Consider the following 27,138-nt stretch of genomic DNA (forward strand, 5'->3'; position numbering starts at 1 on the left):
AAAAAAATATAGGTATAAAATATGCGCGGTTGCCTTTTTTAACAAATTTTTAGTAAGTTATAAAAAGCACGGGTATTATGTTTTTTTTAATTATTTCATTTTTTCAAAAATGTTAAGGGAATAACTGTTATTCATAAAAATCAAAAAATAACAGTTATTTTTTGAGTTTTATTATAAAAATCAAAAAATAAAAATCATTACGGATTTGTAAACTACAATGGCTAATAAAAATTGTGGTGTATTTAAAAAATTTTTAGGACCCTTCTAAGTGCGTGATTTTTTTGTATGAAAAATTTACAATAACAGTTATTTTCGTTCCCTGTTTATAACCAAGTGTTGAGCTTTAAAAAGAAAAAAAACTACACGAAAAATAAATATTAATATTTCGTGTAGTAAATATTATAATGTTGTTTTATTTTATTGTGAGAATCATTGATTTTCATTTTATATATAAAAAGTTGTTTTTCTGAAAGTTTCAGTGATTTTTCACAGCTCATCAGGTCACGTAGTCTTCGAAAAAGAGAAAATATAACAACTTGGGCGATATTTGTTTGGCTCAGAAGATTGTTTATTATTATTTGGCCGGAATTGATTGAGTTAGAGTTGATTCGTTTAGCTTTTTGCTGCCCTGTTGACACTTTCATTGAATTATGGCCGAGATATGTGTGTGTAAGCATGTGGAATCAGTCTGGGCCGGAGAAGTCCGGCTCTTGGCCACATCCCTGTTTGGGTCAAGTGTGGCTGACCGCGCATAAATCAACCGAAAAAGAGAACCAAACCGATTTCGAGGCACATTGATCTGCCCCCACACGACCGACTTAAATATTTACAGGCAATTTTCAAGCAAATATTTTTCTTTTTACTAGACACTGTCGATGTCCATTTGCACCTCCCCAACCCCCCAGTACAGTGTGCACTCTGCAGGCAGACAGTATGCCACATAGACGCGGAAGCGTGACCCAAATATTTGCTTGATTTATTAGCATTTGATTTTCTTTATGTGCTGTCGATAAAGAAAAATACTGGGAGTTGTAGGAGTTGGTTTTCCGGGTAACGTGAATTGACGATTAAGTAAGAATAATTATTGGGATTTAAGTGGTACATAGTACTAGAGATATATTTTTATTTGATAATTCACTAAATATCTCGATTTTTATTTTAATTGTTGGAAGTTAAATGATTACAAGCTATAGAGAAAGGGTTTCTTCATTTAATAAATTTAAATACATTTTTTTAAAGAAATTTGTACAAAATGTAGAAAGCTTTAAATTGATTTATATATGTTTTTAATAATATTTAATATCTATTTAATATTATTTAGGGCATCCCGAGTGCGGCTTTTCTGTTTCCTCGATTTGTTCTACATTGAAGTGCTGCAATGGGAAATGATGTGCGACAGTTCGCACAACTTGGAAGATTCAACTGGCAGATAGAAAAAGTTTCGACTTGGAATTATTTTGTGGCAACACAAAGTTCTCACCTTAATTTTGGCAGGCAGTCGGTAGGGTATTTAAAGTTACCTTAGATAAGCAAACAAGTGGAAGTGCCGTGCGATGAGGAAGCGAATGGTATCTGCGAGATGCGTTTCTGCTGCATCTTTTGGATACTTGTAGCTTGTTTGTTTTGCAGCTGCCGCTTGTTTATTTTCCTTGTTAGGGCCGCCGTGAAAATCTGCTGCTGAAACTTTTCTCCAAAGAATGGAAAAGAGAAGTAAAAATTGCGTAAGTTTGTGATTCAATTTCCTATAGGAATTTTTATTTTTGTTTTTCCGCCTTGTTGTTGGTCAATCGAATTGGTTTTGGTTTTGGCGAACAGCAGGGATAAAATCAATTGGCCAGGCTAGGCCTGATACATTTTGTTGGCCCAAGAATTTATGACTCCTGTTGAATTTTTCAGTTCCATTTTCCTTGCGGTCTCGTTTTCCCTTCCCCTTTTGAAGAACACAAACAATTTGTCACGCTTTTCCTTGGGCTGGCAATGTCAAAGCCATGACAATTGGCAATTCTCCAAACAAGAGGGAAAAACTTGTTGAGTATCTGGAAATGTATCTTTGTATCTTCTGAGCTCTTTGTGCTATGCCCAACACTTCAATTATTCAAATGCCTACCGATTTCGATAGCCCACCGCCTCCCAGATGGAGAATCTCAATCGCATTTCTTTTTTGTTCCTTTTTCCTTTATTTTCCCTTTTCACTTCCATTTTCAATTTCATCTTCTTTTTTATTTTCCTTCCTTTGTGTTTTCATTTGCATTTCACTTGAGCACCGCATTGGGGCAGGTTCAGGTTGGTTTTTCCTTTTTTTCTATTTCACCGAGATTGAAATGCTTTTAGCTCTGAACTGGTAACATAAAACTCTTTTCTAATGGTGGCTAATGGGGTTTCTGCTAGCAAATAGCCTTGGTGATTCCTTGGCTTTTTTTGTTTGACGGCTCAATCCGGTTAACTGCGGTAACTGACCTTCGATATCGTCTACAGTAAATTTAAGTAGGATATATGGATTATAAATAGAAAGATTTACTTAGAGGAATACAAATAAATATACTCAAGTTTTATTTAAAATTAATAATAATAAGGTATAGCTTATCGTTAAATTGAGATATGGTTATTTTCACCCATAAGTTAATATAATATTTCATACATTTGTGGATTTATTAAATAGAATATGGATCTAGTTTATAGACCATTTTCATCAGATCATTTTGACATTTCAAGTGACAAGTTGAAGTCCGTTTAAAGAGAAATTCATCAATATTGTGGCGGCAGAATCTGCATACCTCCCTGCTCTTTGAAGACTCCTTGATGAGCTGCTTGCGACTCATTCAGCCAACGGCCAGCCAACTGTCCGGTATGTCCGGCTAATAGAAGAGGGGGAAAAGTGACAGAATCACCATGCCGACCACTGGCAGTTGGACATTTCAATCAAGGCGGTGGCACTGGCTGTGGCTGTTGCCTGTTACCTGTTGGCCGATGATGATTGCTAATCACTTGACTGCTCCATTTGCCAAGGCTTCTGAGCGGTGGCTGCAATCTGGCCGATTCGGCTTCAAGTGAAAACAGTTGGCAAATGAATTTGATTTATGCAACGACAACTCTTTGGACTACTTTTGCTGCTGCTTCTGCTGCTTCTTCTGCTAATAACTGGAACCCAATCGGAGACCATAAATCTTGTCCACGTTGGCGGTCTGTATCTCTCTGTTTTGCGAGGGGAACGTGCCTCGGGTCTAATCACAGGCATCAGTTGCCCCTCAGGGCAACACCTTCCTTTGGTTTGGGTTTTCCTTCCACATGCCACATGCTGTCATGTCTCGTCCAGGAATTTCGTTTGCGAACGCCCCATTTTCGGTCTCGAAACTTTTTCAATTTTCCAGCAAAAAGTTGAAAAGTTCTCGCCGACACAAAATTTAAGCCATCATTTTAAGAAACAAGATGTACGACGTGGCCATCTACATAATGCCAGCTCTATATGTATCTGCAACTGTATCGCAATGTGGACACGAAAAATGGGGATGCATCTGAAACTGCATCTTTGCGGCAGCATCTCCAACCTCTTCCTGTTTCCTCCGGCGCTGTTGCATGCAAATTTCATGCAAAAATATGTGAAATTTTCGATTTTAAATGACGCCGCTGCTGCGCTCCCTTACTCCTGCCTTGCCGATACACTGGCAGAAAAAAGTTTAGGAGCTCTTAAGCTTAGTCAAATATATAAAACAATGCAATTTATTAGAATACTTTAAATAAATTTTTTGACCTGTGTGCATTTTTTTGATTTAAACAAAATTGTAAGTTATAAATAAAGGACTCATATTATTTTGATCTTTGTAAAAATATTAGAAGTTTAAAAATGTTTACATTTTCGTTTTATAAAAGTTAAACATTTTTCTTAATTGTTATATTTTTTTTAAAATCAAATTATATTTAATATGTTCTTCTATAAGATGTATGTATAAGAAGTGAAATTGTGCATTTAGTTAACTTATTTATTTTCTCCCAATTTTGTTAAATTATGTTAATAATATTTTTTGTAGCCTTATGAACATTTAAAAAAATATTTTTATTTATATCATTATACCCGTTACTCGTAGAGTAAAAGGGTATACTAGATTCGTGCAAAAGTATGTAACAGCTGGAAGGAAGCGTTTCCGACCCCATAAAGTATATATATTCTTGATCAGGGTCACTAGCCGAGTCGATCTAGCCATGTCCGTCTGTCCGTCTGTCCGTCTGTCCGTCTGTATGAACGCTGAGATCTCAGAAACTACAAAAGCTAGAAGGTTGAGATTTCCCACACATATTCTTTGGCTTCCTACGCAGCGCAAGTTTATTTTAGCCGAGCGCCACGCCCCTCTAACGCCCACAATCGCCCACTAACGATTTTAAAATGGGTCCTGCGCCCACATCTTTAAAGATTTCTGAGAAGTGTAAATGCAATTTTGTTGTGTATATTTATACCTATCGAAATGTAGAAGACATTTTTCAAATCGGACCATTCATTAAAAAGTTATACGCTTTATAAATTGTCAGCATATATCTATCTCCCTCGCACTCCCTTTAGCTGAGTTACGATTATTAGTCGGGACACCAACCCGACACAGCGTTTGCACTCCCTTTAGCTGAGTGACGGGTATTAGATAGTCGGGACACCAACCCGACTATAGCGTTCTCTCTTGTTTTTTCTTTGAGTATTCCACCGTTTTAGTGTGTTACTGCTACTGTGTTACTGCTCTGCTACTCTGTGCACGAAAATTTATGGCGTTTGCATGTCTGAATTTATCTGCTTGTTTCACATGCAAATGCAGTCAAAGGGCGGGGTGGGCGGTGAAATGGGAAGGTGGAGGTGGGCGTTGGGGAAAAGATCAAGCTGGGAAATCGGTTCTAGGAGCGGCAGCTTTGGAGGGGTGTTTTCCATCTCGTAATGGTGATAAAAATAGAAACATTTTACTGGCAAAACGCGAGCACCGAGCGAACATGCCAACTTGTACAAGTATTTGCAATAGCCCTTTTACCCCTTTACTCATTTTTTCTGCTTTCGTTTCGCTGGGTTTCCGTTTCAGTTTCAGTTTCGGCTTGGTTTGGTTTTGGCCGTTACCTTTAACAGATTTTCTGTTTTGGCCCGGTTAAACGAAACCATGTCAGTACTGAGGTGGCCTCCAGGGAGGTAGTTGGCTTGGCTGTTCGGCGGCCAAAGGGGTGATGTTCGGTTTTCCTGTAACACAGGATCACGCACTGTGGAAGAGATCAAGTAAAGTTCCATTAGAGAATAAAGTTACGGAAGAATTTCTAAATATTTTTATATTTTGTTTTATTCTTATGGTATGAAAAATAAAATAGGGAATCTTTATATACACAAAATAATAATAGAAATAAACCTAAAAACAAAAAAAAATTTCGATAACAATTTTCGTTCCTTTTCTCGTGCCCTTGATGTTTTGGGAAACGTCTGAAATATTTTTCTGGCTTCATAAAAAAAGCTTCCAACAACCAGTTGCCTCTGTTTGTTCTTCCCATTGTAGGTCGAGTGTGTTGGGTCCATGGGCATTGCTCTTTCATCATACGTGTTCATTCATAAAAATTTTATATTTATTTGCATGCACAAACAAGCGAAAAGGCCCCGAAAAGCCGAACCGGCTTGCCTTTATCCACCTTTGTTTCCTCTTTTGATTCTACCTTTCACTCCTTTTTCCCACCCATTGGGTGCATGTATTCTGACCTTGAGCTATGGCACACAGCTGAGTTAACTCAGCCATCCTGAATTTTTGGAGCTCTTGCCTCAGTGTTTTCCGCAACTGTTTTAATATTCCTTTAAGATGAACGTTTGGATCCTGTGTGTGCCCATGTGAGCGATTTCATCGGTTTTTATTATGTTCCTTTTTGGGTCGTTTATAGCTGGCGGTTATTTGTTGCCACCTACGTGACTAGGCCTTCTCTAAAAATCCTCATAAAACTCCCCCTAAACCGGCCCAATCTTTGACTACTTTACTGTGGCAACAAGTGTGTCCAAGTCCAACTTCAAAGTTGCCATGGGAAGACAGAAGCGTTCACTTCAAGGCTCAGTTTTCCGCCCTCGCAAAGTTTTCGGCTTAAAAGCTTACAGAGTCTGATTTAGGCAAAATTGGTCATTCATGGGTTTCTTGAGAGAAGTCAAGTTATTCAATGATGCTTTAAATTATTCCGTTTATATGGCTTTTTAAGTCTAATATTATTAGGCTAAAAATTTAATTCGAGTTTAGGGAAATCCTCCTCACTATTTTGTCTGTATAACAGAAAATAGTTGTATAAATTTAAAAAGTTTGAAAATGGTTAATTTATTCCTTTTCTAGGGAGTTTTGAATTTTTTTTATTATTCCTTTACACTTGTTGACCCTTTTATGACCGGTTGCCCCTTATGACTCATCGCCACTGGTAGACTGATAACATGTAAGATGATTCCTGTATTCCCAGGGCCGCTACTTGCCCTTTTTGAAGACCTGCTTAAAGAGCTCAGAGTTGTTTGCCTCGGTGGCCAACACTTCCGTTTAGTACGGGCCACCTTCCTCATCGCTATTCAACTGCTCCATCATCTTCATCAATGGCAGCATATTGTATGGTCTATTCTCTATTCCATCCGCCTCCACTAGCGCTAAACATTTCAGCTTAAGCCGGGGGATAAAAAAGAGAAAAACATTTTAGCAGACACAAAGCGGCGCCTTCTTTTCTGGGCAAACAAAAGGGGCCTATAACCCAGAAAGTAACGCGAAAAAAAAGAATGGTAATAGAACACAGTAAGGAGGAGAGGATAGGGCCGAAACACGCGACAAGACAATGGGGAAAAAGAAATGCGTTCAACTTACGCTGGGAAAAATGCAGATATTATCAAGAACAAGTGCTTTAATATATCGATTACAATTTTTCAATAGCTGCAACGTCTGTAAAAGATAATCTACAATCAATTGCGTTAATATATTTTTGATTTAGTAAGTAAAATTACTTAATTAAAAAATAATTATAATACAAAAATAATTACACAATTTAATAATTAGTAAAAAAACATTTTTTTAACCATTTTCTGTTTACACTAAATAATTTAATTATAATGATTAAGGCATATCAAAATCAGTAATTAAAAAAAACATAACATAACATAAAACAGAAAAAAAAATTATATAAAAAGCCTTTAATAATGCAATTTTAAACTTGAAATTCCATTGTTTAAGGATAACATTTTATGAAAAAAATTTTAAAGTATTTTTTTAAGTGTTCGAGAAGATGCTGCGGAAGCTGAAGGAAGTGTCTGCCTCCTGGTGTTGTTAACAAGCCAACAACAACAACAACTACAGGCGCTGCAACAGCACCACTAAAAAAAGAAAGGAAATTGTAACCCTACAGAAATCGCCCTGTATAACGGAAAGCCAGACATATTTTTTCACAGATTTTAACGAGGCAAAAAAAGAGAGAAGAGGGACACCGACACCGCCGATGAGATGATGGCAACTCGTCTTCAATGGCAAAGGCATTTGTCTCTGGCTATCTTCTAGGAGGAATATCAAACATATATGTACATATATACACCGTTCAAATATGTATATATCCCATTCCTTGTCGCATGTGGGTGGTGTAAAGAGGGCGTGGCAGTTGAGCGTTTGAGGCAACTTTGTGCGCTTTGGAATTCTGCTGGGGTTATATTTGTCATAAAAGTGGCTACAAAGTGTGCCAGGTGAAGACTGAAGAAAGAAGGATAGGTAAAAAAAGACAATGGGTTTCCCCTAAAATATTGTTAAAGAAAAAATATTCTTTTCCTTCCCTGGTGATATTTTATAAAATTCTAACAAAGTCCTAAGCAAGCATCTGCAAAAATAAACCAATTAAAAATAAGTTAATTTTTTGATCCATATCAGATAGATTAGAATGACTAATTACCATGAAGTGCAAATATCACCTAACTGTTAGTATTTGATTTGGTTCCCAGGGGATCTAGAGAAACAAAGAAACAAATTGATGCTATTACGGTAGCAGCTCTAACTTACAAATTCCTTTTTAGTTTACCCAGTTAGCTCCAGCACAAAGTATTTTGTTACCCCCTTAACCTCCCGCTTTTCCCCAATTTAGTTGCCTTTAGTTTCTTGGCCATTTTATTCCCCTGGCAATCGCTTACTTAGTCTGTTTGTTCATGACTCTCCTTTGCCGGATTCCTGCACACACTGGCCCACTTGGTGAAGATATCAACTTGAAAATTGTCGGAGACACGCCCCCAAAACACGACGCCCCCAAGAAAATAACTCCATGTTCTTCTTGGCCCGGCTCACAGGTTTGTATCTGTATCTTATAGATTGCCCAGCAGCTAAGCCAAGGAAATTCATCCATTACAATCACAGCAACAACGAGGAGGAAAACAATTTAAGCCAAAAAGTTGCCACACCCACTCATTGCCCCTCCAACTTTTCCCCCGCTTTTCTGCAATTTCCCATGCTTTTGCTCCACTTTGTTTATCGCTCTTGACTTTGCTTTTTTTTTGCTCTGTTATTGTTTTTCCTGAAAGTTTATTGGCATTTAACCTGCTGGCCCGCCCCGTTTCCGCCCCCGCTGCCTGATTGATTAGGTCGATCGGGAAATGCTAATTACTGTCTGGCCCCCAAAGGCCAATGAATTTTCCCCTTTGGGTAAATGCGATTAAAATTTTCTAATTTGACGCATGCAAAAATTGCTAATGAAAAGTTACCGCCTGGCCATTTTATGTATTTGTTTGAAGTGATTGATTTATTTTTCTTTTGGTTGAATAAAACTGGCATTTATGGATAATTCAATGAAAATAGTAAAATAAATAGAAATACTGGACAGAAAATGCTAAAATTAAATGAAATGAAATACGACATCACCGAAATTTAATTTAATTAAAGACATTTATGATAAATAAATACTTTCATTTTAAACCCATGAAATGTAAATATTATTTTCCTAGTGAAAAATTAGGCGATTGGTTTTTACTAAAATAATTAAAAGTGGCACCAAAGCAATTCATTTAATTGATTTTATTTCTTAAAGTGATTTATTTTTTAACTTCTTAATGTCGGTCAATTAAATTTAAAAGTTATTTTTTATACTTTTGAGTTTGGAAAACTTTACAGGCAGCAATTAAGAAAAGTTAAAAAAGAAAACAGGGAAAGCTGCTGAGATAGAAAACTTTTGCATGGGTTAAAGGGTAGGAGGTTTTCTTCTTAATGCCTTAACCCACCTTCGCCGCACCACAAAGTTTGTGTCGCGTTCGCTGAAGCATTTTAGTCAACCTAATTAGCAACTTGATGATTTTTTAACGCTTTATCGAGCACTGGCAATGATTTCATTAGCTCTCGGAGTAGGGTGGAAAATGGTTGAAACTGGAGGCGGGAACTGAACTGAAGTGCACTGTAAATTGCCTCATGATTATTAAATTGCCTCTTGCTGCAGTGAGGATTTAGTTTTCGGGTTTCGTCGTTGAAAACTTGTTGAGAAGTTGCAAATTAGTTGGCTTAACTTGGCTTAGGGGCTTAACCCAAGGAGGAGGCTGTGGGCGCTTATGTGTTGCCTTAAAGTATTTCAGAAAATCTTGTGCATAATTGAATATGAGCTTTATAGACCACTTAATTGTGCGGCTAAACTTTAATAACGTTAAAAAAATTAAACATTTTAGCAAATAAAAGTTCTACTACATTTTTAAATGAATTAGTTCTTTTTGTTTTGTTGCAAAACAGATTTTAAGGTTTGTATCGATTCTAAAACCATTTTATTTTAGGAAACCCAAATTATTCGCTTAGAAACGTTTCTGTGAGCTTTTGACAGTATTTATCTTTTTCAAGCCAAATGAAAACTCAAATTGAGCGTTAAATTCAACACATCATATAGGTTTTTATGAGCGAAGCGCACGTTCAGCTTTATAGCTTATCACCTACCGAAACTCACCCCAAATACACACAATGCACACACCCAACAATAATATAACAATCTTTACAATCTTCAAACGAAAGAAAACGAAACTTGTTTGCCTTGGAGCTTAAAAAATCAAACAATGAAAGCCATAATAAGAAGGTGAGGGGAAGAATTTAAAGATCAAAAAGGAGACGCTAGTATTATCATTGGGAAATTAGAGAACTAATTCACTACGTCTATCTATCAACCATAATTCGCTATAATCAGCTATCTTAGCCTCTATGATTTAGTGAGAAACTCCCCAATCTTTTATTGATCGCCTGACAAATCCTATTTGCACGCCCAGCTTGGAAAATCAATTTCCCGGATAGAAAAACTGGTTAGGGGAATAATAAAATGTTCTTTAGGTCTTCATTTTAGGCCTCAACCCTTTATATTCTGTTCTTCTTTTATCATCGATCAGTCTTAGGATGGGCCACTTTTTTATGATCATGCTAAGAAGTTTGCTTCCTATAAAATCGGTGACTCACGGGTGGAAACCTTTTTCGTTTTTATACACATTTCGTTTAATGGCAATTAGTTGGAAAATTTGTTCTCGATTGTTACTTGCCGGTGCTCAAGGATATTAAAGTCTGGTTTTCCTGGAAATCGCACATTTTGTGGTTCGGTAAAACAAACAATGATGCGTGCTGGAGTTGGAAATAAAACACCATCTCATTATTATTATTATGTAATGAATGTCTGTGCAACTGCCCACACAAAGAGCAAAAATCAGCAGCCAACGCACAACCATCTTGAGAATTATAGAACTTGAGAAGAAGTTCTCAGGCGGCAGAAGGAAAGTAAAAGACATGGGCGTACAGGCAAAGCTGTTGATGTGATTTCAGATGTAGATGATTGCTACACTAGGAAATAAATCGTGTAAATTTTCTCATTTGGCCTTAAAACGCCCTTTAAATTTTTAATGATATGCTATTCTTAAATGTCTATTTAATAAATAAATAGTATTTATTATTATTTCAAAATCATTTTAAAAATCTATTTGTCTTATACATGTGAATGCTATATTTTAAAAAGTAAAATGCATCATCTTTATTATACTTGTGATATTTTTAAAACGTTTTTTCTTTGTTTTGCCAACTTAAGCTACGCTTTTTAAGGAATAATTGGCTCTGTGTATGTGAAACTAGCATATACTAAATTAAAATAAAATTCTCTAAAATCTTAAAAAAATGCTAATCAATTTTCATTCTCTTTCCCGTAGTGTAAAATTTACAGAAGTTTCAGCCTGTGAAGATTGTGTGGGAGATTGCTGACATTTTATTTTATGATGCTACATGCACAATGTCCAACTGAAATTAAATTCTGCTCCTTAAACTGGTTAAGCTAACAAATTTCCAGGCTGATCAGCCAGATTGGTAATAGATTTTGTGGTAGGTTTTCTTTTTTTTCTCGTGGTATTATAAAAATAAAATAAAATTTTTCGTGTTGCTGTCAACATGTTGCGCTTGTGGATCCAGTATTTCCCAGTACTCAGATTTTCCCCTTAAATTTTCTCTCTTGTGGATTGTGTTTCCAATGTAAGTGCCGACGCTCTCGAGTCTCTGCCGGCGACTCTCTGCAAGCCATTCGAGGGGAGCATCTTCTGCCAGCGACTGAAATCCATTCGAGATCCCGTGTCAGTCGTTATCTGAACGTCGGGAACTGTGGATTTGTCCGACCCTCCGTGGAGCATCGCGACCTAACTTACCTTCTACCGGAGCAAAACGGCCGTTTTACCATCTGGCCCAAGGAATCAAAACAAACAAATCATTGCACAAACAAACCGAGACATCACATCGCATCTATATGCAGATATATACACCGGAGATATATACTCGGATGTGCGTGAGTGGATTGGTGGGTGTGTTTTTCTTGCCTCCTGGCACCGCGTCAAAAGTCGCGCGCGGGTTCTGCGGCAGATTTATGTTCGCGGTAATTGGTTGAAGCCAAAAATCGAATAACCATTAATCAAAGTGGAAAAACAAATCGTCGAAAATCTCAAGAGAAAAAACATATTAAAGAATATTAAAAAATAAGTAAATGAAAAGTGCCATAAGTTATGAAGTGCTAATTATTAAACATAAATTTTAAATCACAGGTACGAAAAATTAAAGTGGTGCACAAAAAAAACTATTAAACAAACAAAAGTATTTAAATAATGTCAAATTAATTTATAATAATTTCTAAACTCTAGACCAAAAAAGGATAATAAAAAAAATTAAGATTTTCAGAATTATTATTATTATTACAACTTTCATAGAAACTCTAACATTTCATAAATTTTTAAAAAAAATTAAAACTTTAAGACATCTCTATTGATATAAAAGTGTTGAAAAAAAATTTTTTTTGTCAAAACAATTAAAATTATACTTACAAAAAGTTACCGATTTAATTCCAGCTATGAACAATTAAAATTCCTTTTAAGCAATTAAAAGCGAAATATTTAAATTGTCAACAAGTGTCAAAACATAATGCGTCAATATTAATTGCGAATTATCAGACAAAAGAAATGCTTTAAACAAACGACAAAGAAAAGTGCACAATAAACGCGTGTGAGAAAAAGCAAAACAAAGAGCAGAGTGTTTCTAGAAAAGCGCCAATAAAAAACAATGAACTCCCCCAGGGGAAACCTCATGATCTTCAAAATGTATTGGCTAATTCTGATACTAATGCCCCTCACTTGGGCCAATGGCAGTGATTTGAAGGGGGCACCTGTGATGACCACAGTGGCTCCCACTCCGGGCCACCGAAATGCCCATCAGCAGCTGAGATTGCAGCAATTGCAGGAGGCGCAGCTATTGGAGGCCCATCAACAGCAACACCATCATCATTTGCGGCACGAGCAGCATTTGCGGGCCGAGCTGGAGGGGAATCGTCAGCCCCCGATCGAGAACTTTGAAGTGGCTGGATCTGGATCCAAGAAGGCCTTCTTCGATGATCCCCAATTGCCCATGCAGCAGCACCACTTGCGTCATCACAATCGTCATCATTTGAGCTGGGAACAGAGGGTCTTTCCCTCGCTGCGTCATCAGCAGCATCGATTGGCCATTGGAACGAGTACAGCCCGGAATATAATGACCACTGATGCACCCACTACCACATATCATGGTCTGATCTCAAATCACTCGCGCTACTTCGATAGGGATGGCATCTTTCCCGCCTGGGCCGAACCTCGATCTACCAGAGGTCCCAACTGGCGACAGGAAGTGGATACCAGTGATTCCGATGAGGACAGTGATGAGGATGACGACGATGACGACTATGAGTACGACGAAGACGCCGATTCCAATGGTGTCGATGAAGAATTGGCCCGACAAATGCCCCGATACTCTTTGTTCACCCAAAAGCTACCGCACATTGACATGAAGGAACCCGATTACAATGCCTACGATCAGTCGGATGAGTTGGATATAGTTTCGAATAATAATAATCATAATAACAACAAGCATCCCAGCGTGGCCAATCCGCACGACAAGTCCGCTGGCAAGCGCAATATATTCGATTGGCTGTTCAAACAAAATAGGGAAAAAGAGGTTGTTAAAAAACCACATACCACAACTACTTCAACGACCACCACTTCGACGACCACAACTGTAAAGCCCGTAATACGCACTGAAAGGCCAAAATTGCAATTAATAGATGCCAATCTGAAAAACCATGGTGGCGAGGAGGAGGACTCAAATGAGGATTCGGATTCCGAATCGGAAGAGGGATTCTCCAACGAACAGTGGAACAAAATCGAGCATGAACATCATCTGAAACAGCAGAAGCATCAGAAGGAACTATTGGCGATGCGTGAGAAGAGCAGGAATACCCCTCTCATAAGAAACATTGAGAATGAGGTGAGTCTGGCATTGCGCCCATTGTTATGAAACTGAGTTTACTGATAAGTCTCTGTGTGGCATTCCACCGATCTCATGATGTCATTAGGCATTGTTGTAGCTCTGACATTGCTCCATTATGTGAGCATGTTGATTAGGGGGCTGTGGGGAGGCCCTGATAAGAGATTCTGTTTATTAACAACATGAAGTAGTGTCTGCGGCCACAAATGACCAACAGATTTTTGGGGCCAGTCTGTGTGTTTGGGTTTCGGTTTCACGTTCGATTTTCATTTGATGGCAGCAGTTAGTCACACCGAAAATCCATCAGTAAACATATAGATGTTAAAGGGCACTGAAATAAATGGGGGTATTTATTTAGTTAATATGGGTTCTGAATTGCAAACATTTGTAAGATTCTTAACTATTTTAGTTTTTATTTTTTTTTAGCTTTTTCCAAAAATTTTTAGTAAAGTCTCAAATAAGTCGTAATTTAATATAAAAACATATAGTACACATCAAGTTTTCTAAAAATGTCATATCATATCCTCTATTAACTTAAATATAAAATTTTTTATTTTTTTCTACCTAGAATTCCGCAGTTGCAAATTCTAGAAAACTCTAGCCTTATTTTCGTGAGTCACTATAGAAATCTAGAGCTCCGTTTATTAGATTGATAGTATAGCTTCTGACACTTTAATGTATTGAATTATCTCTCTTATTTTTTACCCAGAATTATGCACTAGAAAATTCTCGCAGTGCATTGGCATTATTCAGCTCGACATTACGCACTGACCATGGCTAATGCCGTTTGCATTCTGGCTTACAACAAAAGCAGACATGTATCTCTACTCTGTGTTTTGGTGCTCATGTCAAATATTTACACAATGTGGAAAAGGTCGAGGCGGAATGTTTTAGGGGGGTGGTGTTTAGAGGAGGCGAACGGATACCAGCTGCCTTTTGCAAATTCGACACTTTTTGGCTGACCATTCGCCATTCACCATTGCGGCTTGGCTAATTGAAACCAGCCAGTACAACAACTAAAATCAACAAATCGACCAACAATAACAATTAATTCGTTGCATTTGATTTGCACTTTTTGAATGCCATTCCATTCTGTTTGCTTTGAGCTGGTTGTTGACAGCGGCTCTCATTTTATTTTTTTTGCAATCTCCTAATTGAATTTTCATGCGTCTCTTTGATCGCCCTGAGGTCGCTGAATTTACCACCCAACTTGGTGTAATTACCTTTAAAAAAGGACCAATTATATTAGCCCCAAAGCAAATAATGTTCGCCGGTTCCGGCGGGTAAATGAAAATTCCCAGCGTAGTCCGCTTTAGTTTGTTTTTAGTGTCCTCTGTTTATTTTTATTGGTCCAGCAATTCGACTTTACTCCAGGTAAATTGAGTTTAGTTGTCATTGAGATGAGCTTGTACGTTAATGTCCTTTAGCCATCGAAGTCTTTAAATTTAACTGAGAGGGGGTGAAATTAAAATTAGCTTTGGATCCGTTAATGATGATGAGGGTAAAAAACTCAGTAAGTCACATGAACTCATTTCTATTTAATTTGTTGCAAAAGACGAGATAAAAATTTGTTCAGTTGCCAAATTGTGTTTTATATATAATGCCTTTTATAAATCGCATCCAAATTGTTTGTTGGAATTTTATATTCATAGATACTCACAAAACAAACAGAACAAAGTAAAAAGGATATTTTACACAAAATTATATTTATCATTTTATAATAAATCATAATCCTAATCCCTTGTAATTTATATTTTTCCCGCAATTAATGCCATGTTTAATATTGTACAACTCAATCCAAATTAATTCCCATGAAAAAATGTAATTTAAAACATAATGAAAAATTTAAATATGAATTAAGTGGGCAACGAGCGTTGACAATTGAGTGTGCTGAAAATGTAAATGCGAAATGCACTCGAAATATTGTTAACAGCTAAATAAACACTCGGCTAAAACAACGCGCTTAATAAGAGCAACAATAATTACCAAAACCGACAACAAAGAGCAGCTGCGTGTAAAACAACACAGAAAAGAAAAGTTAACCAACAACATGGAATGCTTTTATTTCGGGGGGAGGTGAAAGGTGGGGCGACAGGTGAATTGGCGCTGGGCCATCAAAATAACATGGCGCCACCTTCCCCAACCAATTTTCCTGCTCTCCCCAGAACAATACAATTAACACATGTCTGCGGATGACGACGGCTACTCTATGGGCTGTGTGTTCCTTCAACCTTTTCCTTCTCCGGATGTACTGCATCCTTCCTTCCTTCCTTTTTTCCTTCCCATTTGTATATTTTTTTTTTCTTATGACACGCTAAATGGAACCTTTCTGCCAGTCTTACTCCGTTCCGTGTTAACATGCCACTGACTCGATGCAATTTACTCAACCTACCTTCCATTTAATTGGCATGGTTTTTTCCTTTTCATTCATTTTATTTGGTTTGGAAATACATTTTATTTTCGGTCTGGCTGTTCATTAATGAGCTCTTCATTGAGATCATTTTGAATGATTTTTAATAAACAATTTAAGTTGCCTGAACGTTAAAGAAATGGTTTTAATTTGTATAAAGAGTAATATTGGATATTTTTATGAAATATATAAGTATTTGCTTTGTTAGAAACAAACGAGAAAATAAATAATTTTTCCTAATCTCGCAACGCAAAAAATAATCTCTCAAAAATGTAAAAACATATTTCTCTAATGACTTTCCGCACTTGTTCCATCGAATTAAATATTTAAAATATCTCTAGAGAAACAAATCCCGTCTATCCGAGCTTGTTGAAAAATGTTCAACTTAAAATCCTTGTAATCCCTTAAACCAGTTCCGGTTCAATCGAATGCAAACTGAAAATGGAGAACGGCGGACTTCCAATTCAAATAAAATGCTCTATTTTTAGATTCGGTTTGTAGTTTACGCCTTTCGGGTGCGTTAAAGGTGTTGAAAAAACGCTTGGGTGGCACACATTTAATTTGACAATGTGCAATGCTATTTTTTTTAGGCTGGAGTGTTATTGGGATAAGTTTTTGGGGCCTTAAAAGGTTAGCCTTCGTTCTTTTCGACGTGGGTGGTTTTTTCTTCTGAACTTTTCCAAACTCAAATGCACATCCCTCATTTGCACGGCCCTATATTTTCCCTGCCATTTTCGGAAAAGCTGTCACAGCCACAAATGCTGTCACTTCTTTTCCAGCTTTTCCATCTGCTGCTGTAGCAGTTTCTGTTTGTAAGCTTTTAGCCGCCTTTTGTGGGTGTGTTTTCCTATATTGCCGGATTGCCTGTTTTTCTTCCTGTTTCTGTTGCTTCCGTCCTTTCTTTTAGCATTTTTTTGCACTTACCAGATCTTTGGAAATGTGCAAAAGAACGCACAGTAAGCTTAGCCCTGGTGCGGCGAAATGTCAGAAGCGGTTAAGGAATGACAGCTGAAACCACACACGCACAGTACAGTGGAGCCCATCGCTTACCACCCGCCGATGTGGCTGAAGGTTGTCGCTGCGGTTGCAACGACCTTGAAGCTCTCAAAGCAGCGGGAGCCATCGTGGCCCATAAAAGTGGTTACAATTATGGAGACTCGTAGATAAAATGGGGGGAGGGCTTTTGAAAAGTACTCAACAAAGGCAGTTGTAGAACTTGTATTGTGGTGCGAAGTTAAACATGAGAGAAAATATCGGCCCTGTTCTAGTTTTCACTTCCGAAAGTTTCACACGGATTCGAATTTCCCAGACCTGTTCCAAGACTCACTTCCGAAAGAACTGCACGGAATCGAATTTCCTCTGTTGTTACTCTGTTAACTTCCGAAAAATTCACAAATTAATGCAAATCCGCCGCCCTTGTTCTAAATTCCGCTCGGATTTGGTAAAAATGGCCTAGAGTTGTCACGGTATGGATATAAGTTAGAATTTCCTTGGGACTTATTCTAAATTTATCCGATAAGGTTAATGGTTCTTTTATTAGAAAGATAATTTATCCTAATTAACGAAATAAGTGTTTTGGCTCGGAATACCACATTTTTTCATGTGAAATTTGAACAGGGACATTTGATAGGGACTTTGTTTTTCGACTTTGGCATCTCTGTATGCTCTTGCAGTTTGCAATACTACACTCATAGAAATTTTTACCCTAAATCGCCCTAAAAAACTGACTTTTCGCCCGTGGATTTAGAAAATCGCCCATAAATCGTATCCGCTGGCGATTCGCCCGTGTATTTAGAAAAATTTTCTAAAAAATCCCGATGGAAATTTGGTTTAATTTAGGGTGATTTTTCTTGAAATAAGAAATATTTTCCTGTTTTTAGGGTGATTTGCCCTAATTTTAAGGTGTATTTTTCTAAAATTAAGGGCGAATTTTCTGATTTTATAGGCAAATGCCCTAAAAAATTAGACAAATTAAAAAAAATCGTGTTTGAGCATGCTTAACTGAATTTGGGAAGCATGTTTTTTTTTTAATCGTCTATATTCTGGGACTGCTGCTTTAATTAAACAACACAGTCGGAGGACACCGTTTCATATTATTGTATTGGTGTGTAGCTTATATGGGAGCTGCGTTAAGAGGGGGGCCCGATCTATACAACACAGCCGTTAGAACTGAAAAATCATGTTTGTAAACGAATTAGGGAAATAAATATGAGGAGAAAAAACAACTTACTTTTTTTGGTCGTTGCGAGAATCGAACCCACGACCTCTCGGTTTAGAGTCTAGCGTCCTACCGCTGCACCACAGACCCATCGCGCAAGACAACGAACAAACTCTGCAGACATCTTATTTTCTTGAGGTCTACGTTATATTTTGACTAAAGGCAACTAAACCGTATATTTTTTTCCTGACGACTGTGACAATTAGTCCCGTTTTCTTGCCCGCAAACACAAAGTATGCTTTTAACTCAGATTTCCCATACGTTTTTAAGGTTTAAAGACTACTTTAATTAAAAATTCGGACGAAAAAATGTCCTTAGTGTTTAGCCCTTATAATGTTTACAAAAAAAAAAAACATAAAAATCAAGTTGAATCACACAGGGTTCGAACCCACAACCCCACGACCTTAGTCCTCATATAGCAAAGATGAAAGCGCTAGTGATTAGACCGCTGGGCTACCGAATTTCACACTTTTGGAGTGATTTTTAAGGCGAATCGCCCTTGTATTTAGACAGATTTTGGAAAAAAAATTAGGGCAATTCGCCGTTGGATTTAGAAAAGGTCAAATCGAAGCAAATCGAAAAAATCGCCCTAATTATTAGAAAAATAGAAAAATTAACCCTAAAAATATTTTTTTATGGTCACCTGCCTTGAATTTATGGCAAAATTGTCGTGAAAATAGAAAATTTTTCTCAGTTCAGGGGCGAAAATTTTTTTAGGGCAATTTTCTAAAATGTAGAAAATTATTTTTATGAGTGTATGATTCCCACACTAATTTTTAATATTATTCTGTCGGGAGCCTTTCAAAACTGCGCAGGGACCAATGGGAAATTTTATAAAATGTCCCTAGCAAGAAAGGGAAATTTAGTTCTGTTAAAGGGAAATCCGATAATGTTAACAAATTCACTTCCGAGTGAAAACTGGAACAGGCCTGTATATGTAGTTCAGAAAATAAGTAAAAGTTTTCACATACTATATTAAAAAGACAATCGTTTCAAATTAGCAACTCATAGAATAACAATAATATTCCTTTTTTGTAGATTAAAACTTAATAAAATTTCGATCCTAAATGCGAGGATTTTTGCGAAACTTACAGCTCAAGCTTAATAATAGAATATAATTGAAATGCAATACATTCATACCAATGTATCATTCATATTTTCTGATTAGTAATAATGTTAATATCGACTTCATTAGGCTATATTTACAATGCCAACATGAATTGCAGTTCTTGACTAACGATAGCAAAATTTACAGAAGTGAAGTACGACTAGGATGCAAAACATTTTCAATAAAGCAGTGGCTTACCACTTCCATTTACAAACTTGATTTCTGCAAAGTGGATTTGTAGATTTACTGTATGGACTTGTATTTTTCCCCCAAAAACTGTCTCATTCAGCCTGTTTGCTTTAAAGAAAAGAATTTTCCCCTATTTTACGGTTGTTTTTCATTTGTTTTTCCTTTCGTAATTACTCTCTCAGATGTATTAGAAATTTCTTGATTAATTTTTAGTTATTCCCCTGGCTGTTCCTGTTGATGACATTTTTCAGCTAATTTCCACTCACATTTTATACATTTTCCTTTTTGGCCTGTTATTGGCAGTGCAATTTATTTTTCCACCTCTCTCCTATTTTGCAATGTTTTATATTTTTCTTTCTTTCGCTGCTGCTGTTTTTGCTCAAGCCCGGGGCATTCATTAGTTGTTTTCGTCCCCCGAGGAACTGTGAGTATATCATTTGGAAGGAATTTTCCGCTTTTCCCATAGAAAAATACTTGACTTCCCCTCTCTCGGTCATTGAAGTCTCATTTATTCGCCGCTGCCTTCTTTGGACATTTTCCATTGCACAACTTGTGCTTATTGTCTCCAGATTGCTTCGTATTCAGTCTTCTTTTTTGGTTTTGGCAGACTTTTTAAGCCTGCGATGGTCTTGGCTTGTTCTGCTTTCCTCCATAATTTATAGCAGCTTCTAATATAAATTTTAAGAAATTATTTTCCCACTCTCTTCGGAAACCGAAGAAAAGCAATATAAATTCTCGCAACTAATTGGCAATGGTGCTGTTGTCTTTTTGCTGGGTGGCTTATGTGGGGTTGGGAGTTTCAATGACTTTATTAGGTTGTAAAGATTACATATGTGGAGGGGCCTCTTGCTTTATTTTTCACCCCCTCTTTTTTTTTGTTGTTTAAACGTTGCTTTTGTGCCACACATGCTGCGCTGGAAATTCTTGGAATGCCGCGAAATCTGTAAGCGGCTTCGTCACTTTATAAATCATACGGCACACACTTACAGCATAGGTCGAATGAATAGTAGTAGGCAGTTACACATTTAAATAATAATGTCACTAAGCAGTTGATAAATTCATTAAACTTGAATAAGGTTTCTATATTGTCAACAATTAAAAATTATTAAATTTAAATTTATTTTTAGCTCCCAATCTTATAAAAATATGACTGCTATTATTCGTGCCGCAACTGTAAATATACATATAGAATGGGGCAGAAGGGCAAATTGGGGAGCGACGAAAGCAGTTTGTTAGTTAATCTGACAGAAAATGGTTTGTCAGTGGCAGAATGATATGTATCTTTGTATCTGTTGAATGCATTCGCAGTTGGCTTTTGTTCGTTCCAACAAACCAAAGCATTCTATTTCTGTCTCTTTCTCCTTATATCCACCCATATCTTTCTATGTGTCAGTGGGCTTTTTAGTAACTAACCGAAGACACATGTGATGAGATGCCGACTTTGTGATTGATTTCGATGATGAGCTCGACGAAGAATTCATTGTAATTCATTGAAATGCAAGGCTGTCGCCGTCTTAGCCCATCGTTTTTATACCCTTGCAGAGGGTATTATGATTTCAGTCAGAAGTTTGCAACGCAGTGAAGGAGACGTTTCCGACCCCATAAAGTATATATATTCTTGATCAGCATCACAAGACGAGTCGATCTAGCCATGTCCGTCTGTCCGTCCGTCTGTCCGTCTGTCCGTCTGTCTGTTTCTACGCAAACTAGTCTCTCAGTTTTTGAGCTATCGGGACAAAACTTTCGCAAAAGTTTTTTTTAAATTCTAGCTTCTTTGGTTTTTATTGTATTATCTTCTACTCTAGGATATGACTCTTTTTAAATATTTCCGAATTTCAATTTTAATTTAATCAAAATCGGACGACTATATCATATAGCTGCCATAGGAACGATCGGAAAATTAATGGAAAAGTAATAGGAAATAAATTCTAGCTTCTTTGGTTTTTATTGTATTATCTTCTACTCTAGGATATGACTCTTTTTAAATATTTCCGAATTTCAATTTTAATTTTATCAAAATCGGACGACTATATCATATAGCTGCCATAGGAACGATCGGAAAATTAATGGAAAAGTGATAGGAAATAAATTCTAGCTTCTTTGGTTTTTATTGTATTATCTTCTACTCTAGGATATGACTCTTTTTAAATATTTCCGAATTTCAATTTTAATTTTATCAAAATCGGACGACTATATCATATAGCTGCCATAGGAACGATCGGAAAATTAATGAGAAATATTAGAAAATTGAACATTTTTGCGATTTGTTAATTAATAGGAATGATCTGCAAGGGTATATAAGCTTCGGCTGGCCGAAGCTAGCTTCCTTTCTTGTTTTATATATTTTGGGGTCAAGGTGGATGGATTCGCTTGGTGCGTTTACAGTTAGAACCCTATTACGATCCGCGATCACGTTTGGCATGATTTAAGCTGCGAGCAAAGACATAAATATTTTATTACGTGACGAGGAATTCTGGAATGGTGGAGAGCGGGACTTTTAGTTTATTGTTAATGCCAGTGGTTATATGGATGGAGCCGCGCCAGCTGCAATTGTCATATAACTTTATAAGTCTGACCCAAATCGAAGTGTCAAAAATAGTCTTTATTGGAGTGGTAAATTGAGAGAATTTCGTTGAACCCAAAGAATATGTAAAACATGTAATGGGTATAAAATAGAATGATTATTCTGCTTAAAGGAGGGACCCTGTGAGCAGAAGATAAAGAAATTATGAACAAAAACGCAATGTATCTATTTAAATTATTGGAAATAAGGAAATTTTACAATACAATGTGTACCAATTAAAATAGTACACATTTTTTAAAATACATTGTGACATTTAACAGTGATTTATGTTTAGGTTTAATTATGGTTCAGACTTTTTAAAAAATCACTTCAATGAGCAGCACCCTCATAAAACTTAATAAAAATCAGTTTAACAAGTTCCAATATAACAAGATTTATTGTTTAAACTAATGAATCATAAATTACTTAATTAAATTAGTGCACTGCACTGCGTTATATATTTTATATTCATAAACCTGACTGAAAATTCTAGGCTGGGCAATCAGAATCTTATAACTCATTTCTCTGTCAAGGCCAATCCTTTATTTCAATTTAAATAACATTATCGTGTAACTCTATTTTTATTTTCATTTTCATAATATTGTATACTTTATGCCCAGTGACACCCTTAAATCATACTACAATTTTCGTGTAATTCTGGTAATCTAATAGCCATGAAAAACCCAACCCAAATGGGAAATTAGATTTTATTTCACGCAACACTTGCAAGTGACAAAATAAAAAAATGCTGAAAATAACACGCTTGTCAAATAGTCGAGTTGACGGTAAATCATGACCACCAAACAAAAATATTTTTGTCGACGCGTTTGTTGCAAGTCCATTGCAAAATGCTTGCCCTACAATTTCCGCCTCCACGTAACCGTCTCTTTTCCCCCTTTGTTCAAAAAGCCGCAAAAGACAAATTGAAAGTCGTGTTAGCCGTTTCGAGAGGCTTAAACGATAGAGAGGAAAGAGTCACGGTCACGCCTGTTATTCAAAGCCGTATGGAAATGAAAAAAATGAAACTAAACTGAACTATTGAACTGTAAATAGATATCCAAACAAACTAAAATAACAGCCGAAAAAAGTGACCCACATTTTAGAAACTAACTTTTGGGTGCAAATACAGTTGAACTTCAATGAATGAAACTGGAAAAAAATATTCGTATTGAAAAATCATCATAATAATAAAAGAAATTAAAATAAATTAAATTAAAGAGAAGAAAAAATTTAAGCACTTCAAAACAGGAAAATGGACTTTTGAAGATGTAATTAATTTTTATTGACTTCAACGATGGTTTAAACGCATTTAAAGCAAATAGAAAAATTTAGGAACAAAACAATTCACTATAAAATGAGAATCGGATTAGGGAAGGTTGACTGTACTTTCTCGATAAAATGTATCTGAAACCCATTTGTGTGTCAGCGTGAGGTGTGCGTTCTAATTCATCAAGCGCAGGCAAATAAATCAAAGCGGACTCTAAAAGGGAAATAAAGTTCTGTTTTTGATGATCTGGAACCCCTTTTTCTGTCACCTGCTGTGCTGTATTGTCCCTACTGGTATTATGTACCTGTTACTTTGTGTTAGTGCTTCAGGTGCTCGATGTAATCTCTCCCACGCACACTCGCTCGTAAATCGAGTCCGCAAAGGTCAAAGGTGGCCTGGCAAATGTCTTCATTCAATGTATATATATTGAAGTTGATGCATTGCCCGGCTGGTCATTAAAAATTAAACATAAATCTTTTGAGTCAGTCATGCCACTCTGGGGACCCTTCAGCCGTGTGAGGGTGTGTGTTAAAATATACATACAAACATATGTTAGTGCGACTGGTATGTGTGTCAAAAAGTCGCTTCAAATTGCAAACCCATTACCCACATGTATAAAGTATAAGAGCCGCGATTACACAGCCAAGTCAAGCCGGGAAAAACTCCGGCGAACGAGAACACACCCACCCGAATGTGCTTGAGGTGTGTGTGTGTCACTGACAAGTGTCACACAATTTTCATGGGAGGCACAGTGGAAAAGCATCTAAGATCCATACAATTTTCTAGGAATTTTTGTGTAATTTACTTTAAAAATTACAAAAAAAACTAAAATCGTTTAATTAGACTTTCTATTCTTACTTCATGCTTTCAAAATATTCAATGATGTTCGGAATACAACTTTTTAATCCTTTAAAAATTTTTAAAAATACCAAAAAACGCTATATTAATAATAAAGTAGTTTTACTAATTCCACACTCTTAAAATATTTAAGTTAATTAACAGCACTTTAATTTATTAAACATCAAAAAGATTCGAAATTCCGTTTCGTTTATTTATTTTTCATAGGTAATATAAATGATTTGCTTAAGTACAGTGCTTAAATATCAGCTAAGTTGTCAGTTTATAAATCGACGACAAATTTATGCACATTAATGAGATTAATGGCCTGTTATTGTATTCGAAATGCATTCGAGACCACTGTACATCTCAACTCATTTGGCATTACAAAAGTGGTCTGTTCGCCAGCGAGTGGCACATGAAAAATAACCAAAGTTTCAAAAAAGAAACCGAAAATTGTCATGCACTTTTTGACAGCTAAATCAATAAGCATAATTTTGGGCCACGACAAGAGTGGAATCCACTGCACTCAGTATTCAGTATGGCATATTGAATATGGAATATCAAATAATGCGGCTAAAAATTCATGATGGGGGGTCGCTCTTTTTGTCATTTGGCAGGTTGACAAAAATCTGCATTTGAATGCGATTTAATTAATGTCCGCGGCCCATGATGGTGATGATGATGACTCAATTTCTGGTTGATTTCGGCATTCGATAGTTCGTTGGGGTCACGATTTTCGGTTGGACACTAACATTAACCCATTGTGTGCGTTTGACACCACGTAAATCTCTTTTGCAGGCGCGTCACAATTTATGACATTCGAAATTGTTGAGAGACATCGAAGTCGGCAAATTGAATGCCAATGCCAGGCCAACGTCAATAAATCGAATCTAATTGATTCGATTGGCACATGGAAAAGCCCAGTAGCAGACCCCCTGATATCCCCCATATGATTAATTTCTTCTCTTTTTCCATTTCTGTTAAAATGTTAGAAATTTTCAACGTCTCCAGTTGCACTCCGTTTGCATTATGCATGAGAAACGAGATTCAGTGTCGGTTTCTTCAGTTTGTTCGGTTGGTTTGCTTGACATGCGGACAGTGCTTCATTGCGTTTCATCAATATTTCATTTTCAGCATTTATAAGCGATTTCCTTTTATTACACAATTTTATTTCAATTTTATTGGATTCCGATTGGGAACAATGCACTCGTGAGGTCTTAAAGCGAGACTCACGAACATTAACTTCGCACTCGGAAGGTGTTTTATATATCAGGGCTTATAACTGCTTTTCCAGATGGGTGGGGCCTTTAACTGACAGACACTTTAACACTTTCGCTTTTCAATAAATAAAACCCCAATTCGATTTGTTTTGGGAGATGCAAAGAGGCTTTAGAGATTTGTAGCACCATAAAGGAGAACATTTGAGTATTTCCCCGGCTAATCCAACTTGAATTTATTGCCGTTGATTTTATTACAAATTTCTAAACTTTTATTTCTGGCGGAGAAGACTAATCAGCGGAACAAAGTCAAGGCTATCGAGGGGTCTAAAAATAATTAAACGCATTTTTAGTCGTCAGTGAAACGAGACGTTTATACTTTTGTGTTGTGAAATATAATAAATATAATCAACGAATCATAAATTATATTGAGTAACTAATAAACCTATAAATGTTAAATTTGAATATTTCTCATAGTATTTAACTGCCTTTAATATTTGGAAACTTTATTAATTCAGTTTTGAATATGAATAATAAAAGTTTAAAACATATGCTTTACGAAAGAGCCATTGCTAAAAAAAATTTAAAAAAGGCATTTGATTATTTAATAAATAAAAAATTAGAAAATCTTTAATTTGAAGTAGAAACAGATTTATATTTAAGTGGTTTACTTAATTTAATTTAATAAAGTAATACATCACTTCTGGAATCAGCAGCATGAGCATTACCTTGATGAACGCTCTAGGTTTCGCCTCAAGTTGAGTTGGTTCCCAGAACAGCTGTCCATAAATCAATGGGGTTTCATCATTCATTAAATCTGCTCGCCTGGCTCTTCGCGATGCCACAATTTGCATACTGCATCCGTATCTAACCAGCTACCTTTGTTGGTCCGCGTTTCCCTCCCCCTCCCCTACAACTTTCCCATCTCACCTGTGGTGCTCTGCACCTGCTGCTCACCGATGTGCGCTTCATCGACCGCAAATCGCAGATAGCTGGAACATTGCGCTGAGACCCTCGAGGTCAGCTCATAAACTAAACGCTATCAAAAAGCCAAATGCTTGCTGGCTTGGTTAATCACTTCATCAACGTCCAAATCGCCAGCAAATCAACCCGAAATGGGTGGAGTGCAGCGGGAGGCGGGTAAATGGATTCTAGAGTCGATGGCAAACAAATCTCGGAGTCATCAAAATCATTTTTTTTTCGATACTCTAACCATAGGTGCTTTAGACTTGTCTTCGTGTTGCGAGAATGCTAGAAATACCACTAAATATTTAAAACATATAAATTGTCATTACCAATATTTTTAAAATTCTACTTTATAAAAATTCAACTTTAACAGTACCTATCAAAAATGGCTACATGTGTGTTAAATTTGCAATGAAAAATATAAGTAAAATCAGTTGTAGTACTGGGATAAAACCAATAAATAAATAATAATAATTAAAAAAAAACGAGGACGGAAGCTAACTTCGGCAAGCCAAAGTTTTAATACCCTTGCAGATTTTACGAATTAAAACTTGACTAGACTAGCAACATAAATTAATAAACAACAAAATATTTTATAAT

At 36.5% G+C, this 27,138-nt stretch overlaps 1 protein-coding gene across 2 annotated transcripts in view; it reads left to right on the forward strand.

Moving 5' to 3' along the window:
- Positions 1-11,559: 11,559 nt before the first annotated feature.
- Pvf3 (PDGF- and VEGF-related factor 3) overlaps positions 11,560-27,138 on the forward strand; it is a 73,674-nt gene continuing 58,095 nt past the window's right edge. The window contains exons 1-2 of one of the 2 annotated variants that reach the window (XM_017149143.3): positions 11,560-12,016; positions 12,317-13,760. In XM_017149143.3, coding sequence (XP_017004632.2) covers positions 12,528-13,760 — 1,233 coding nt within the window. In that variant the 5' untranslated portion in view covers positions 11,560-12,016; positions 12,317-12,527. The remainder of the gene's footprint in view (positions 12,017-12,316; positions 13,761-27,138) is intronic. The other variant, XM_017149145.3, reaches the window with a different exon arrangement.

This window comes from Drosophila takahashii, chromosome 2L (assembly GCF_030179915.1).
Source record: "Drosophila takahashii strain IR98-3 E-12201 chromosome 2L, DtakHiC1v2, whole genome shotgun sequence".
Classification (NCBI taxonomy): Eukaryota; Metazoa; Arthropoda; class Insecta; order Diptera; family Drosophilidae; genus Drosophila; species Drosophila takahashii.